General features: G+C 53.1%; 1 protein-coding gene across 2 annotated transcripts in view; it reads left to right on the top strand.

Moving 5' to 3' along the window:
- ADAMTS7 (ADAM metallopeptidase with thrombospondin type 1 motif 7) overlaps nt 1-17,568 on the top strand; it is a 46,888-nt gene that overhangs the window by 6,516 nt on the left and 22,804 nt on the right. For both annotated transcript variants that reach the window (XM_069866577.1, XM_069866578.1), the window contains exons 6-16: nt 268-392; nt 1,389-1,538; nt 2,234-2,377; nt 6,270-6,414; nt 6,543-6,635; nt 7,080-7,225; nt 9,576-9,745; nt 9,970-10,103; nt 11,997-12,117; nt 12,623-12,867; nt 15,790-15,931. In XM_069866577.1, coding sequence (XP_069722678.1) covers nt 268-392; nt 1,389-1,538; nt 2,234-2,377; nt 6,270-6,414; nt 6,543-6,635; nt 7,080-7,225; nt 9,576-9,745; nt 9,970-10,103; nt 11,997-12,117; nt 12,623-12,867; nt 15,790-15,931 — 1,615 coding nt within the window. The remainder of the gene's footprint in view (nt 1-267; nt 393-1,388; nt 1,539-2,233; nt 2,378-6,269; nt 6,415-6,542; nt 6,636-7,079; nt 7,226-9,575; nt 9,746-9,969; nt 10,104-11,996; nt 12,118-12,622; nt 12,868-15,789; nt 15,932-17,568) is intronic.

The following is a 17,568-nucleotide window of genomic DNA, read 5'->3' as shown; positions in this document are numbered from 1 at the left end:
CATCAGCCAGGATGGAATATTTTCCCGCAGTGTTTCTTAACCCCTCGTGTCAGATGATTTAATATTCTAGTTGAATCACAGATGAAAAGACAGCAGAAAAGGATGGTATTCCCCGCAGCCCACAGCCTATTAACATGGAGCAATTCCATCTGGGCGGCAGTTACTCCTGATTTCACTCTGTCTGAGATCAGACCCCGCCCCGCTGCATCCTACAATCCAAACAGGTCCAGCAGTGGTATGACAGCAGACTTCCGATTATGTTGGCAGGAGGATCTGAAAATCTCCCACCATGCAGACAACACCTTGAGAAGCTTCTGCAAATGGCAGAAGAGCATCAACATCAAAGGAGATTCCCATCCCCTGCATCATGATGTTGCAGTCCTGCTCACAAGGTATTGTGCTCACAAGCTGGTTTTATGCTGTTGATGCTCCACTGGCAGCTGGAGACTCCTCTGCCAGCCAGAGGAGCAGCTCAGTGGGAGTCCCCTTCTTCCAGCCCAAGCCCTGCCTTACCCACACAAACAGTAAGATGTAACGTAAAAGATGACCTGGCCCTAATGTCTGGAATTGGTCCCAAATCTCAAGTTTAAACCTGGAGACACCTCCCAGTTAACTGGCAGGTGAGGTTTCCAAAGCAGGGTTTCACCGTGACCCTGTTTCCAAGCCCCAGAATGGCTGGATCCTCCCTAGAGATGTACACAGGGATGAACTCTCCTTTTCCCCTTGGAGGCTAATGCTGGGATTGGCAGAGGAGCCTCTGAGGAGGCCCCTGACCTCCCATGAAGCTCACAGGAATCCATGCCTCTGGCCAAGTTTAGATACTTTGCAGTAAAAACGTAGTTTGATGGCTTCAGGCTGTGGCAGCTTGGCTGTTGGCAGCACCGTGGTGGTTTGTGTGATGATTCACAGCCCACAACACTTTTATCTTCTTTAGGAGATGCACTTTGTATCAGAAATAAGGCACTTAACTCTGTTGAAGTACATGGCCTTGTTCTTCCTGGGTGGCTGGAGCTCTTCTGCCCTGGACCACAGCACCCCCGGGATGTGCTTCCCCAAGCAAAGCAGTAATTGCTTAATTATTCCCAGCATCAGCTTTATTTATACAATGGAATAAACGTAGCCAGGCTGGCTAGCAGCTCCCATTAATCAGACTTAATAATAAGCTAGGGATACTGGGAGAGTAAAGGGGAAAGGAAAGATTGTAAATCTTTCCGCTGCAGAAAGATGTTGGATGTCTCCATTCTTGCTTCTGTTTGGCCAATGTCTGTGTGACTTCCTCCGTGGGCTGGGATGCGTCCTCTGCTCCTTCCTGCACCTCACGTTGGGTCCGGCTGCTTTCAAACCCACTTTTTGCTCTGTGTCTGTGTTCATTGTCTCTGTCGCCCAAGGAAGGACATCTGTGCAGCAATGAACAGACCCTGCGAGACTCTGGGTCTGTCCCACGTGGCGGGGATGTGCCAGCCCCACAGGAGCTGCAACATCAATGAGGACACAGGACTGCCCCTCGCCTTCACCGTGGCCCATGAGCTCGGACACAGGTACCACCACCTTCCTCCTCCTCTCCTCTCTGTCCTCTGTGCTGCTTAGTCAGGGCTTGAGGAGGCACAGGTGGAATCTGGGAGAAGATTGCTGAGCAGCTTCTCACTGATGCAAACCTTCCTCTGCTCTTGGGGGAGTTTACCCAGGGAGTTTTGTTTCAGAGTTAAGTTTTTGGTTGCTCCAGGTTCAATGAAAATCATGTAATCAGAGGCAACCTGGACAAATTGCATTTGTGTATCGTCCTATGTTGCTGATATTGAATTCATTTTGGAGATAGGGTTGCCCATTTAGAAGCTTTAAAACAGAATCTGCGTTAGAGTTGTGCTTGCCCTGATTTCAATTAAAGTTTGACTTGAACATCGTAATTCCTAATAGATTTTTTTAATGGTAAAAGCACATACCCACTAAGTTTAATTAACTTGGTCTTGTTCGATATTCTCATTACTTTTTTCCTGGCTGAATTTTCAGTAAGAAAACTGAAATAAAAGCTTCGGATGAAGTACAGGGCAGTGTCCCTGTGTCACTGAAATGTCCCCCCAACCAGATCCCCCAGTGCTAGTGAGCGAGTCCCAGAGGAGCTGGGATGGTTTGCAATGTCCAGCGTTGTGTGTCATTGTGCTGGAAAGCAGAGAGGCTGCGCGGTTGTAGCGGCGTGCGGCTCACCTCTCCTTTGTGGGGCTGTGCTCTTACACAGTTTTGGGATTCAGCATGATGGAAGCAGCAATGACTGTGAGCCAGTTGGGAAAAGACCTTTCATCATGTCTCCACAGCTCCTGTATGACACGTCCCCACTCACCTGGTCCCGCTGCAGTCGGGAGTACATCACACGATTCCTTGAGTAAGTCCTCCCTTCCTCCTCTTCCTTGCTCGTGGGGTGCTGGGGGTGGCTCAGGGCTTGGGTCTGCAGCTGGGGTGGACTCACTTAGAAGCAGCCCATGGGGAACATGGGGATGCTTTTGTCTTGCTCGATTGCCCCTGTCCTTGCTGTGAAGGATGGGGGTTAGAACACAAAAGCAACACCAGTGTTTGGGCGATGGCAGAGGGGTTGTGGCTTGAACAAATAAAGCCAGAGTGATTTTCTTCAGGGCTCTGCCTGGGGCAGATGATGTTTGCCTGTAGGCAGGAGGCGTCATGTGAGGAAATGAGACCAAGCCAAATTCTTCAGTGCGTTTGTTTATTTTTAGCACCCCGCGGCTGATTTTCCAGCCTGTTGTTAATTAGTTCCTAGGAACGCAGCCCGGAGATTTACATTTGTCAGCCAGTGTCTTGCACTGGAGAAACACTTTCCTTCCTTGCTGTAGAAAGGTTAGAAAACAGTGAGAACATCAACAAGAAATGGTGATGAGCTGGGCGAGGGACCAGCAGTTACGTGGCGTGGAGGCCGCTTGGGGCTCAGCTCCTATTTCTGAACTATAGCCTGGGATATGTGGACTTGGCCCTCATACAGAGTGAATTATTCTTGATTTACGGCTTTTGGAGGAATGGCGCTTTCTTGTATCTGCAGCATTCTTGGCCCTCTGCTTTTAACCTTCACTTTTGGGTAAAGAATTTCCTGCTTGCAATGACCTTGGGCTGCTATGAGCTGTGATGGGGAAGAAACAGAGCAGCTGGATGCTTCTAAAGTTGGGTTTTAGTCCCTTTGCATCCCCTCACTGAAGGAACGGCTCTTCCTTAAGAGCGGAGCAAAGCCCGGCCGGCGTCTTTCACCAACTGTGACATCCTCCAGGCGAGGGAGAGGCCCATTGCCAGCACAGACATGAGCATATTTAATATGATGCTGGCAAGAGAAGGGGAAGGAGTGAGCCAGAAAATGAGACCTTGCTGACCTGGGTGTGCTTGGAACAGACCTCGCGTTTGAAGAAAATAAAATCACCCTTGGATGATGATGATTATTTTACAGAAGGTTATTATTTTACAAATGCTGCCAAACACTTGAGCGTCTGAAAACAACTCCTGTGATGGACACTGACACGGCCCCGGTGCTGCAGGTCAAGCACGGGGTGCAGTCTCTTGACGAGGCTGAGGGTCGGGGTCTGCTTGGACACCCAGGGGTGATGGAAGAGGTCACCTCCTTACTGTGGCAGTGGCGTCTCCCAGAAGAATGAGCATCCATCAGTCAAGCCAACAAGGGAAGCTGGAACAGGATGGGTGGTGATGGTCTTGCGTTGGAGCGACCAATTTAGACCAGGGCATGTCGTCAGCCATAAATCATGCCAGCGCTTCGCAAAAAAACCCTTTCTGATGTTCCATGGTTTTCCCCTCTACACTCCAGAGGAGTCGGAAGATGCTGTGGCTCTTTGCTCTCTACCCCTCGCCAAGACATGAGCTCTTTCCCAGCCCTACCAGGGAATCCTCTTGTAAACCAGAGTCTGGGGCCTGCCCTGCCTGGACCTTGAGCACGCGATGGCAGCAGCTTTGGCACAGCTACAGGTTGTCTCGTCTCCCTTCAGTCTTTTCTCTGATCAAGCAACCATTTTTTTCAGCCATTTTGCACAGTGCTGGAGATCTTCCATCACCCTTTCATGGGCTCCTTTCTGCTGATCCCCATCTTCCTGGAGCCTAGGGCTGTGTGGTCCTCCCCAGCCCTGCCTGGAGCATCACTCCTCTGCCTGTTCAGCCGCATCCACTCTTTGTGTGGTTGATTCTTCCCAAGCTCCAATCCTTGCCTTTGTTTTTCAGTCCTGATGTTTTGGGCCCTTCCTCCAGTTCTCCTCGCGCTTTTGGAATTTTAATCCTGCTCTCAAATGCATCTGCAGATCCTCCCAGCCTGCTCACATATGGGGATTTAATCATCAGACCAGCTCCTCCATCACCCAGCTTGTTAACAAACGCACTCAAATAGGCAGAGGCAGCGCAGACCCCTGTGCGTTTTCACTGTGGAGTGTGGTTTATTGTGTGTCCCTGCAAAGCCAGAGGGAAACTCATGCCAATTTTTGCTGGCTCGGTAATGTATTTTGGCTGATTGAAGGGACCAGTAGGATGGTTTTAAGATGTTTAATGAAGTAGATTTTAAACATAGCACTGGAAAGCTGACAGCGACTCTAAATCACTCCCCATTCCAGGACAGAGACCACTCCTGTAAGCTGGGGCAAGGGAGAAAGTGCCTTGAGCAGATCAGAATGTGGGGGGGGCTGGGGGTGGTTTTGGGGTGATGTGTGGGGCCCTGCGTGCTGGTACCCAAATAGGCAGCTATTGGGCTAGCCCAGAGCACCAGTAACATCTGTGTAGTGCAGGAGCCTGGTGCTTAAGCCTGGATTTCCTCCAGTGAAGATGTCATTCTTTCCATTTTTTAGAGGAAATGCTCTTTTTAAGTGTTTTCCACCAGCAGGTAAAGAAAATACCTGTGAGGTGCAATGCAGTGACCTCTCTGTATGACTGAACCAGGCTGATACTCTGTCCTGCTGCCTAATCCATGCTTAATTCATCCCAACTCAGCCCTGTGTCCCCTGCAGCAATCCTTCCCTCCCCACTGGGCTGGGAAAGGCAGGATGTTCCCACTGTTGTGGACTTGGAACAGAGACTTTCAAGCCCCTGTGCTGCTGAGAGTGGCCTGTTCACTGGTAAAAAAGCTGCTTAGAAAAAAAAAAAAAAATATATATATATATGTGTGTAGTATTTTTAGAGGGCTGTCTCCAGCCAAGCAAGCTGTTTGCAGGTGCCTGGCGTGAACCTCACTGGGGTGGGATGGGAAAGGGAAGAAAGGGACCTGGTCCTGCCTGCACCCCGAAGCAGGAGCTCTCCCAGGCTGCTGGCTCTTGTTTCTGTGTTGCAGCTTTGGGTTGAAAAGGAATCTTGTTTCAAGTTAGTTTAGACCTATTCCCGCTCACGACAAGTTGGAGTAATCTAATCTGCTGAGAAACCTTCGCCAGAGGCTTTGCTTTGCTTTGCTGGAAACAAGTTTGTCGAAATCAACACTGAAACAATTCAACAATTTCTTGTGCGTTTGTGAAGTATCGTAGCAAAAGCACTCTGAGCAGAGTGAGGCAGCCAGGAGTGTCCCCGTGGCTCCTGCTGCCAGCTGCCTTCATGGCTTGTGGTTAATATCTCCTTACTAAAGGTGTCCTGGCAGGTATGGTGTGGGCATTGTTTGTAGCAGCAGACAGGAGGACAAGTGCACTTAGCTGCTGACCACCTCCTTTAATTCTATGAACTGGGCGTTGGCAGATGGATTGTGGTGTCTGTGGGGATGTTTCTGGGGGTCAGTGTGATGTACGAACACAGGGACAGCATCAGAGTGTTAAATGTTTGTTCAATGAAACCTTTCACCTCGGATGGCAAAAGCGGGGTCCTGGCTGAGGTTGGATCTGATGACCTGTTTGGAAAGCAAAAATTCAAGGTTTATTTCCAGGGAAGATGGCATTTCTGGCTTTCTGTGAGGGGAGGAGGGGCATCTGGGTGGGGAAAGAGGAGCATGCAAGGCACTGGACCGACAGCTGCACAGAGAAGCTGCTGCTGCCTTTGCCCCTTTGCCTTCCCTCTAGCCCACTGGGCCTGGGAGCCGTGGGGTGGCTGCTGCAGGAGTGGGCACCCACTTTTAGAAACAGGTACCTGCATGTGCCCATCCCCACACTGAAGCGCCTCCAGTGTTAATTGAAGAGCCAGAGTCCTATCAGCTAGAAACGCTAATTGCTTCTCATCATGGTGGGACGTTTGATTCTTCCGTTTGCAGCTGCCGGAGTGTTGTGTGGGTGCGGGCCAGTGGTGATGCTGCTCTGACCTCTCTCTTTCAGCCGGGGCTGGGGGTTGTGCCTGGATGACCCCCCTGCCCGGGAGGTGCTGGATTACCCCTTGGTGCCCCCGGGTGTCCTCTACGATGTGAGCCACCAGTGCCGGCTGCAGTACGGCCCCTACTCCACCTTCTGCGATGACATGGATGTAAGCTGAGGTTCTGAGGGGCTCTTGGGGGGGCTTTGCACAGGGCAATCCTCTCCCGGCAAGTTAAATTTATGCTGACGTGTTGGCCAATGCAGTAACCATGTCCTGCACAACTGTGTTTTCTGCAGAGTGTCTGCAACACGCTGTGGTGCACGGTAGGGAACACGTGCCACTCCAAGCTGGATGCTGCCGTTGATGGCACGACGTGTGGGGAGAGCAAGGTAAGGGGGACATCTCTCCTCATTGCGCTCAGTGCCCCCTCCTGAAGCCTTGACCCCAGAGCACCAAGGATGACTCTGGGTGCAGCCGCTGCTCCCTGCGAAGCTTCCCGTGGTGCCTTTGTCTGAGGCTGTGCCCCACCGGCCCTTCCTCTGGGCTGAGATCAGGCTATGAATCCCCTTGCTGAGGGGACTTGGTGGAAGTTTGGGTCCATTGCCTCATGCAAATTCTTCAACAGCTCTGAATTTCCCTTTTGCTAGAGGTGCCCCAGGCTCTGGCAGAGCCCAGCTGAGCTCCAGGCACCTCTATGCGCGCAGAGCATGGATTTTCATGAGGCAAGAAGGGTGCTGGGTTTCAGTGCTCCCCACAGCTGGGCTGCCTGACTTGACATCAATTACTGTATCCTTAAACCTTATTTTCTCTTCTTCTGGCTTCTCCCTTTGCAGTGGTGCTTCAATGGAGAGTGCGTGCCTGTGGGGTACCGTCCAGAGGCAATCGATGGTGGTTGGAGCTCCTGGAGCTCGTGGGCTGCCTGCTCGCGCAGCTGCGGTGCGGGTGTGCAGAGTGCCGAGAGGCAGTGCAGCAGCCCCATGTAAGCAAGCGCTCGTTGCCCCCAGAGCTCCCCCAGACCCTGTTTAGGAGAGGAGCCCCAATCTTCCTTCTCACCCCATAAAGCCAACAACCATCATCTGGCTGGTGCGATCCTGCCCCTGGCTGCATTTTGCACAGTGAAACTGTGATGTTGTGCAGTTCCCTGTCTGAACTGTGTGCTTTTGAAACGCTTGTAGGGGTTCATTTTTCAGGGTTATTCAGCCAGCTGGGCAGCTGGGGGGCAGGCAGAGTTTGCTCTGCCTCCTTGCAGGGATAACTCACGCCCGCTTTGTGCTGACAGAGAGCAGTTGAATATGATTTGAAAAGCAAAGGCTCCATGCTTGGAGCTGTAAAACATATCCAGTGTCCTTTAATGACAGAGAAGAAAAGAAAAATAGACATTCTTTGAGCCTGCTTCAGAGCTGTTTTGAAAATTCCTGCTGCTGTTTATCACCGCATTTCTCTTTGCAAGCCATTTCTGATCCGGGCTGCCTCCCCTCTGCCTGCCGGCGCTGCAGCCAGCACTGCCTCTCACTTGGAAGCACCTGGACATTGACAGAGGAGCAGCCTTGTCCATCCCATGATTTTTAGGCTTGTCCATCTGCTCCTGGGATATTCTCTAGGTTACCAAATTGCTGTTGTATTGGATTTGTTCAGACCCCCTGGTGTAACCCAGATGTCGAAGTGCCCTGGGATGGGGAGAGAAAGGGGCTTTGTGAGCAATGTTCCCGTGACTGTCACTTTTCAATGGCTGGAGGAGATCGGAAAGCTTCAGGAGTAGCTCTCTAACAAGCCCAGATGTGCTTTGTGCCCAGCTTCTTCCTTGGGCATGTTGTTTTTAGCACGTGTTGTTGAGCTGTTTAACGAAGCACTTTGGAATCTGGGTCCTGGGTCAAGGGCTGGGCTTGTGTTTGACATGAGTTTTGTGGCAGAAGTGCAGTTGTAGTTTATGAAGTGTGTTAAACACAGCTGCGGGCGGCCAGGAGAGCAAGCTGGAAAAGCAGTTTTTTTCCCGGGCAGTTGTTTGCTTTGGCCACTGTAGGTAAATCCTTCAGCTTTGCCTTCTGGATGGAGTGAAGAAATGTGTGCAGTGGGCAATCCTCCTGCCACAGGCATTTCCTCATGGCTGGGTATGTAAACACAGCCCTAATAATAATTCACTTCATTCTCTTCCGCAAACTATGCCTGGATTTAACTGATCGGGGGAAAGTCATCTCCATGAGGTCCTGGGGCCATGGAGAGTGCTGTGACCAAAGGAAAGGCGACCTTCAGGAGATGGTGGCAGCATTTTGAGAGGCTCTTGGCATCTGAGAAAAACCTTTAAAAAACCCAGCAGCAGCTTTGCTGTTCCCTTGGGCAGCAGAGGAGCAGAGTTGGCAGCGCATCCCAGGTGGGATGGAGAGCAGCCACAGAGCAGGTGCCTGGCTCATGGGAGTGCTGGTATGCCATCAGCCATGGGACCCGGGATGGGGAAGGAGATGTTTGACTCCTAGGGAAGTTGTGCCCAGCTGCAGCTGAGGAGGGCGGGGGGCGTTCAGACATGAACCCTGACAGTGACACTTGACTTCAAGAGCTGCTTTTATAGCATCGTGCACTGGGCCTATAGAATTGGCTGTATCAGCAATGTTAAGGAGGGATTGTCTAGAGGGGCAAGAGCCAAGATGTAGTTTATCGAGCTTGAGAGCCATCACTTGGCAAAAGCTGCCTTTGGACCAAGGCCTCACCCTGCATGGTCCTGTAGGGCAGCCATAGCGGCGTCAGGGAACTGATCCAGGAGGGACTTGAGAAGAACGATGTGGGACATGGTTTCCATGCATTTCAGAAGCTAGTTCTGTGGAGTGGGGATCCTTCTGGGATGGATGCTGGGTTCACAGCCAGCTTCCTTCCATGAAGGGTGCAGCGGAGCAATGTGTGGGTTATAGCTGGCAGAGATCCCCACTGGGTCCAGGTAGACTCAGGCTTGACCCAACCTCATGAGATCAAACCTTAGCAGCAGGTATGAACCCATCCTCCCTCAGCTGTGAATATAAAGGGAATTTCTGCTGTGTGGGGGAGGTCTTTGTTTGATAGGACATAGGATAACAAATTTAAACTGGGAGGGGAGATTGAGATGAGATTTTAGGAAGAAATGTTTTGCTGTGAGGGTGGGGAGGCCCTGGCACAAGTTGTCCAGAGCAGTTGTGGCTGCCCCATCCCTGGAGGTGTTCAAGGCCAGGTTGGATGGGGCTTTGAAGCAACCTGATCCAGTGGGAGTTGTCCCTGGCTGGCGAGTTGGACCTGATCTTTAAGGTCCCTTCTGACCCAAACCCCCTTCTGTGATTCTGATTTTCCCTTTTCCCTCCCACGGACAGGCCTAAATACGGGGGCAGGTACTGCCTGGGGGAGCGGAAGCGGTTCCGGATTTGCAACATCAGGCCGTGTCCCCTGGACAAGCCCTCCTTCCGCCAGGTTCAGTGCAGCCAGTTCAACCCCATGCTCTACAAAGGGAAACTCTACAAGTGGACACCGGTGCCCAACAACAGTGAGTCAAAGGCAAAGCCTGCAGCCCCAGTGAAAATCCTGAAACGTGGTCTTCCTAATGGCTGCATTTTGCTGTTTGTGTCTGTAAGATTTACCTCACAGTGTGTTTATGCCGTATTTTAAATTATGGCTGGGCTTGCAGGGTTATTTTATGTTTTCGGAGATGGTTGCGCACCCTCCCTGTTCAGCTGCTCGGGTTTAGTTTCTGCCTGTTGGGCTCCCCAGTTAACCCCTGCGAGCTGCACTGCCGCCCGGAGAACGAGTACTTTGCCGAGAAGCTGCGAGACGCCGTCATCGACGGGACGCCGTGCTATGAGATGAACGCCAGCCGTGACATGTGCATCAATGGCATCTGCAAGGTGGGTCTTGCGCTGGCACCTGTGGGAAAGGAGCACAAGGGACCTCCGTACTGGGGAAATGTAGCTGGGCACCGTGACCCATCCCATAGGTGTGAGCCCTGTCCCCCTCCCACATGCAGCTATGGTCTGGGCTGACTCGTTTTGTCATCCAGAAAGCTTTCTTTATTCCCGTGAGGAATGCAGTACGGATGCATTTCAGCCTATGTGGTGTCTTCAAGGAAATCGAACGCTAACTCAAGGAGATAAAGAACACTTTTACTTGAAAATAAGGTGAGGGATGTGAAAGCGAGTCCAGAGAAGAGCAACAAAGCTGGTGAAGGGGCTGGAGAACAGGCCTTAGGAGAAACGGCTTAGGGAGCTGGGGGTGTTTAGCCTGGAGAAGAGGAGGCTGAGGGGAGACCTCCTTGCTCTCTCCAACTACCTGAAAGGAGGTTGTGGAGAGGAGGGAGCTGGGCTCATCTCCCAAGTGATAGGGGACAGGACGAGAGGGAATGGCCTCAAGCTCCGCCAGGGGAGGTTCAGGCTGGACATTAGGAAAACATTTTTCCCAGAAAGGGTCATTGGGCCCTGGCAGAGGCTGCCCAGGGAGGGGGTTGAGTCACCTTCCCTGGAGGTGTTTAAGGGATGGGTGGATGAGGTGCTGAGGGACATGGTTTAGTGTTTGATAGGAATGGTTGGACTCGATGATCCAGTGAGTCTCTTCCAACCTGGTGACTCTATGAAAGGGCGCCTAGAGAGGATGCCCTGAAAAGATGGTCAATCAGCTAGTTTCTTTGCAAGCTTCTATAAAAGCCACTAGTGGAAACTCCCCTGTCCTCAGTAGTCGTGTTCTGGCAGCAGCGGGCAAGGGCCTGGCAGCAGCTGGAGGCTTTGGGAAGATCCCATTTCCTCCAGAAATAGGCTGACAGTTACTTTAAAGGCTGTGGCACATCAAGACACAGGCATGGGCTGCAGGGAGAGCGTGGCAGTTGTGATTTCTCTTTGGCACAGTGCGATCCAGCAGCTCATGGAGGTGACAGCACTTTCACCCAGAGCTGGCTGCACGCAGCATCCTCGTGGCTGCTGAGCCTCCCGCTGGCTGTGACACCAGAGTTAGACCTGGCTCACACAGACGATCGCAGCAGATAAGCCAGTGCTACTGCTGCTGTAGGTGTGTGCTGGCAGCTCCTGGGCACCTCCCCAGGGCCTGAAGGCTGAAGGCTCCTCGCTGACGCAGGACTCTCTATGGTCTTGGCTGTTGCTTTTATGGTGCAGAATCACAGGGAGGCTCCACCAGGGGAGATTTAGGCTGGACGTTAGGAAAAAAATTTTCACGGAAAGGGTCATTGGGCACTGGAACAGGCTACCCAGGGAGGTGGTTGAGTCACCTTCCCTGGAGGTGTTTAAGGCACGGGTGGACGAGGTGCTGAGGGACATGGTTTAGTGTTCGATAGGAATGGTTGGACTCGATCTGGTGAGTGTTTTCCAACCTGGTTATTCTATGATTCTATGATTCTAAGTTTCACAGCATATAAAAAGGGTTTGCAGGAGGTGTTTTCAAACAGGGCCAAGGACCAAGGGGTTTTCCCAGCTCAGCCTAGCACATAAAGTGTGTCAACAGGCTCTCCTGCCTGGAGACTTGGGCAGGAAAAGCTGAAAACAAGATTTGGGTTGTGTTCTTCACTGTGTAGGAACAGCGCCACAAGGGTATGTTAGACCTAGAAACCTGTATTGCTGTTCACCTGGCAAAAAGACTCCAGCTCGCCCCTCTCTCCCACCCACGTTCCTTATTTCCCAACATGTAGGACCAGGGCTGGCCCTGCTCTCCCTCGTTCCTCCTGCGTTGGCCACCGGTGGCACGGTGTGAGGCTGGGGGCGTGCGGGGCACGGGCGGCTGACAGGGCTGCCTTGCAGAACGTGGGCTGCGACTACGAGATCGACTCCAAAGCGGTGGAGGACCGGTGCGGCGTCTGCCACGGTGACGGCTCCACCTGTCACACCGTCAAGAAGACCTTTGAGGACAGCGAGGGGCTGGGTAAGTGTGTTTGGCTCCATCCTCAAAACACAGAACTGACTGGGGCTGCAAGTTTGTAGTGTGGGTTTTAATCCTCACTGATCAATTTTGATGGGATATGCCCCCGAGCAGCAGCACAGGGAGGTGTGGTGTTGCCGTTCTACTTCTTGCTCCTCAAAATAAAAATAACTCCTTCTGCTTTTTGTGTCTAAAGGCCTGAAAACCAATCTGTGCATGCTGGGGCTGGTTTGGAGAGGCTTAAGGGGATTTTGTGGGTTGACCAGGACAGGCTGGAAGTCCAGTAAGCACCTTGCCAGCGCCCATGTGGGAAACGGCTCACTCCGTGACGGGCTCTCCCAGCAGACAATGCAGCTGGGACTGGTGCAAGGTGGGGTGGGGTGCCTCACAGAGATGTTAGGATGGCACGATGCTGGCACCCGAGGAACAGTAGCACGCACACAAGGGTGCAGATGGACTCTGCCCCGTCTTTCATTCCCCCAAGGCCAACGCTCGGTTCCATCCCCAGGTTACGTTGATATTGGGATTATCCCTGTGGGCGCACGGGAAATCAGGATTGAAGAAGTTGCAGAAGCTGGGAATTTTCTGGCACTGCGAAGTGAAGACCCGGAGAAGTATTTCCTGAATGGCGGCTGGACCATCCAGTGGAATGGGGACTACAGGATGGCAGGGACCACCTTCACCTACAAGAGGACAGGGAATTGGGAGAACCTCACCTCCCCAGGGCCCACCATGGAGCCCGTGTGGATCCAGGTATGATCTGGGCTCTGGAGGTTGGTTGGGGTGCATGGTGGGGACGGAGGCAACGGATCTCCTGCCTTCCCATGTGGGGCTGAGCTGCTGTGGTCCATTATGGCGCTTCACTGCCATCCGAGCAATGGGGCCATGTTTCTCTGGAGGCCAACATCAGGAGCAGCTGACCACACACTACTGGACCAAGGAGTGTGTTTCCAGCCCACGCCACTTCCAGCTGAGCCTTGTCCACTTTGCAGCATTCCTCACTATATTTACACACCAGAGCGTGCATGAGGAGAAAGAGCCCCTTTCTTGAGGCCTTTCCCATATCTTATCAAGAGCAGGGGAAGAGCCCGTGCTGTTTCTGGCAGGGCTGGAGCAGCCAGCAGAGGCAATGGGAGCTGGGAACCACCACAGTGCTGTGTGCAGTGGCAGAGTCATGTTCCATGGTACAAACTCAGGTGATGCTACACCTGGAGAAATCCTGGCTGCCCCATCCCTGAAGGTGTTAAAGGCCAGGCTAGATGGGACTTTGAGCAACCTGATCCAGTGGAAAGTCCTCCTGCCCATGGCCAGGGGTGGAACTGGATGGGCTTTAAGGACCCTTCCAACCCAAACCATTCCATGATTCTACGATCTTCGGTGAGGCCAAACTTTCCCCCAGAGAAGCCAGTGGAAATCATCCCATGGGCAGTGGCACAGCTGGCACCAGGCTGAAATTCCACGTGGTGTGGAGGCAGTGACTGTCATGGAGTTCCATCCTATGAACTCCTGGGACTCCCATGGCTCTGGCAGTCGTGACTCAGCCCCATGTCCTCTTCTTGAGCAATAGCCCTTTTGCTGAGGCTCCCCCAGGTTCCCAGCAATGCTGAGCAGCCAAAGTCTTCGCCTTTTGCATTTCTTTCAGCAGAGGCTCAGGAAGAAATGTGAGTAGGATCCGGGGCTCATCTGCCGCCAAGCGCTGCTGTTCATGGGAGCACTGGCATGCTTAGCACCCACAAATCATTTTCTGGGATTCATAACCTAATTAAAACCTTTTGACAAAACTGGTTCAATATTCATGAAGAGGTTTTGGGAAAGATGCCCTCGCCGCTCCCACTAGAGCTCCAAGAACAACAAAGCTTTGGCAATAATGGGAGCACTTAGGCTAAGAAAAACAAGGTTAAACTCCCAGCCTGTCCTGAGCGCGGGTGCGGGAGGTGCCCTGGGCAGGATTTGTGTCAACCGCAGAAGCCACTTCATGTGTATTTGGAGCAGCAGGAACCACGTTTCAAGTGGGGAGAGACTAAGGATGTTCCTTCAAGTGTGTGTCACCACCACCCGTTGTGGGCGTCTGCTGGCAGCTCCCTCCTGTTTGTCACAGACCCTTCCAGTGCAGGGATAGGGTGTCACTCTGGAGTGGGTGCACCCCCAGCCACTGTGCATGGGGCATAGCAGCCTGCAGCCCTGATGTGTTTCGGACTGTCTTGCCTGGGGCTGCCTGGGGCACATTGGTGGCCAGTTGGAGGTGCAAATCGGAACCAACACCAGTAGCTGGCACCTCAAGACAAAATGTGCTACAGTGCCTCCCCAAGGCTGGAGCACGGCACTCTTTGGGACACGTGGAAGTGAGGAGATTTGAGTCCTCATCTGCAGGGCCGGACCCATGCTGCTGTCCCCTTCCCTTTCTGTACTTGACACTGGTGAGACCGCTCCTCGAATCCTGTGTTCAGTTCTGGGCCCCTCACCACAAGAAGGATGTTGAGGCTCTGGAGCGAGTCCAGAGAAGAGCAACGAAGCTGGTGAGGGGGCTGGAGAACAGGCCTTATGAGGAACGGCTGAGAGAGCTGGGGGTGTTTAGCCTGGAGAAGAGGAGGCTGAGGGGAGACCTCATTGCTCTCTCCAACTCCCTGAAAGGAGGTTGTGGAGAGGAGGGAGCTGGGCTCTTCTCCCAAGTGACAGGGGACAGGACGAGAGGGAATGGCCTCAAGCTCCACCAGGGGAGGTTCAGGCTGGACATTAGGAAAAAGTTTTTCACGGAAAGGGTCCTTGGGCGCTGGCAGAGGCTGCCCAGGGAGGTGGTTGAGTCCCCTTCCCTGGAGGGGTTTAAGGGATGGGTGGACAAGGTGCTGAGGGACATGGTTTAGTGTTTGATAGGAATGGTTGGACTCGATGATCCAGTGAGTCTCTTCCAACCTGGTGATTCTGTGATTCTATGATTCTTATGTCACCACCCCAAAATACAAAACACTGACTGATGTTCACCTCAGTGACCAACCACCATCAGGCTGGCAGATGAGGCTGGGAGCCTCCCTCCAGCTGTAACATCACTTGCTGAGAGTTCAAGAACAGTGGTGGAGGGAGGCAGAGTTTGCTCAGCGTGCTCCCAATCATCAGGAAGCTCATTCCTTCCCCATGTGCTGCAGACCCAGGGCTTGTGGGAGCACATGCGAAACCTCCTTCCCCAGCTCTGACTGTGGGGAAGGGGACAGGGAAGGTGGCATCTGGATGTCCTGGGCCCTTCACCATCCTAAACCTTGAGATGGATCTGCATTTGACTGTGGGACTTGGGGGATCAACAGGAATCGTTCCAGGCTTTTCATTAGGGGAAACATAAAACCGAAGTCGTGGTGGTTCCTGGTGCTCTCGCTGTTAGTTTTTGATCTTACCGGACACTTTCACAAGCCCAGTGCTCTCTGAGCTGGGGCAGCTCCGCTGCTCCTGCCCTGCTCTAGCTGTTTGTAACCCCATTGCAGAAATGATTGTGCGCTGCTCCTGCGGTTCAGCAGCTGGAACCGTTGCTGCCCCCAGCAACAGACAGTGCAAGGGAACAAATGCAGCCCTGGCATGGAGCTGGATGGAGAATGATGTCTTTCTGGCCACGTTGGGCAGGCTTTTATCACTAGAGCAGCTCCTGGGGTGCAGTGGCCACCTTCTTGACTGTCTGTTGTCTCCCCACAGCTGCTGTTTCAGGAGACCAACCCCGGCGTGCGGTACCAGTACACCATCCAGCGCCCGGCTGACAGCGAGAACGAGATTGAGCCAGCCGAGTTCCTCTGGCGCTTTGGCTCCTGGACCACATGCACCGCCACGTGTGGGACCGGTGAGTCCAGCTCCTTGCGGGACCCTCGGGCTCGGCTGCCTGGGCTGGGGAAGCAGAGTGGAGCCCCGTACTGTGGATGCGCCCTAGAAATTCCTGAATCTTTGGTTTCAGGAGGTCTTGGGGGAGAAAAGATGTGGCATCTGCTGAAGGTCACGACTCTCTGTTGCCCCCACTGCACTCACTCACTGAACCCCTGACTTTATCAGCACTTTGTTCCTTACTTGGTGTCCTGTTACTGCGCTGGGTAGGAAGATGGGGACAAAAGAGCTTTTGAGGAATCCAGGGAGTGCGGAAGGGCCAGTCTCCCACCTGGCTGGGCCACTCCAGGGGGGATCATTTGCAGAGGTTTCAGGGAGCACATGGGAGGATGCCCAGTGTGGGCAGAGCTTGGGGTTTTGCACTGCCCCATGGTGCCAGACACTTGCTCCCCTCCTTCCTACGCCACAATGCTGCTCACCAGGCATCCTGGGGACCCCAGGGCAGCAATGAAAGGGGACAGCACGAGCACGCTGCAAGAGGGGATGTTGGGACCAATGAGCGCTTCCTTGAGAGCAGCTGCCACTGAAAAAAAAGAGGAATTCAAGGACACTCATGCTTTCCTGGTAGCACAGAGCACCAGGAGACGTTTCCTGCCTGTTTCTGGGAGATAGCTGTGGATTTCCACCTGGAGCAGCGGGGTTGTGTGAAACTGGCAGGGCTTTTGATGCACATTTATGCTGAGAGCTCTTCCCTGAAGGTTTGCCTGGGCCCTGCAGCGTGGCAAGTCAAGGAGGATGGGAGCTGAGGGTGCTTGATTTCGTTTAAAGGCAGCTTTCCTTTGCAAGGTTGGAGTGCTTGGCTTACAGGATAGAAGGGAAATACAGGAGCAAATCAGGCAGGAGTCGGGTGAGGATGCTCACCCTGTTCGGCCGGCAAGTGGCTGGAAGAGTCCTGAGCCTGTCTCCCTGGGCTGGATGATGGTGTGGGCTGAGGCGTGGATTCAGGACAGCTCAGGCTGTGTCTTTTGTGGAACCAGTGCCAGAGCCCCAGCCCAGCTGGCCCTGTAAGCTCCCAAGTGCTTGAGCCAGAGCACAACTCAGCAGCTCCAGCAGGGTCGTATCAATCTCAGCTGATGGCAGTGGGTAATATTTACAGCTCCCCGGAGTCACGGGTCAAGTATGTGTTGCAAAAAGGAGGACAAAAGCAGGCAGCGAGGCAGTGTGTTGAGGGTGAGGTCATCCTGAAAAATGCTGTCCCGCAAGCACTGCAAACCAGGGGCAGAAGGCTTCAGCTTGTGATTTATCCACAAGCTGGGGCAGAAGGCTGCCAAAAAAAGAGCTGTGCTGCTGTCAGCTGGCTCCCCTTACAGAAGCAGCCTCCCCAAAAGCCTCATACATGCACACAGAGGCTGTGCTGGCTGGATGTGGCTCTGGATGGTGATGCCTGGATGGTGCTCTCACCGTGGGCTGCATTATCTCCACCATTGGCCATCCTACCCTGCATGTGCTGTGTGGCTTTGGCAGCCCCAAACATGTGGTGCAGAGGCTTTTCACAAGGGGAGGGATGGGGAAAGGCTTTTCTGGTAGTGGGATGTCCCACAGAGCCTCCACTGGCTGCATCACTGTTAAACCCCATTCAGCAGCTTCTGGAAGGGCGTT

The sequence above is a fragment of the Phaenicophaeus curvirostris genome, chromosome 12 (genome assembly GCF_032191515.1).
Source record: "Phaenicophaeus curvirostris isolate KB17595 chromosome 12, BPBGC_Pcur_1.0, whole genome shotgun sequence".
Lineage (NCBI taxonomy): Eukaryota > Metazoa > Chordata > Aves > Cuculiformes > Cuculidae > Phaenicophaeus > Phaenicophaeus curvirostris.
The sequence above is the reverse complement of the archived record's forward strand: the minus strand, read 5'-3'. Positions and strand labels throughout refer to the sequence as shown.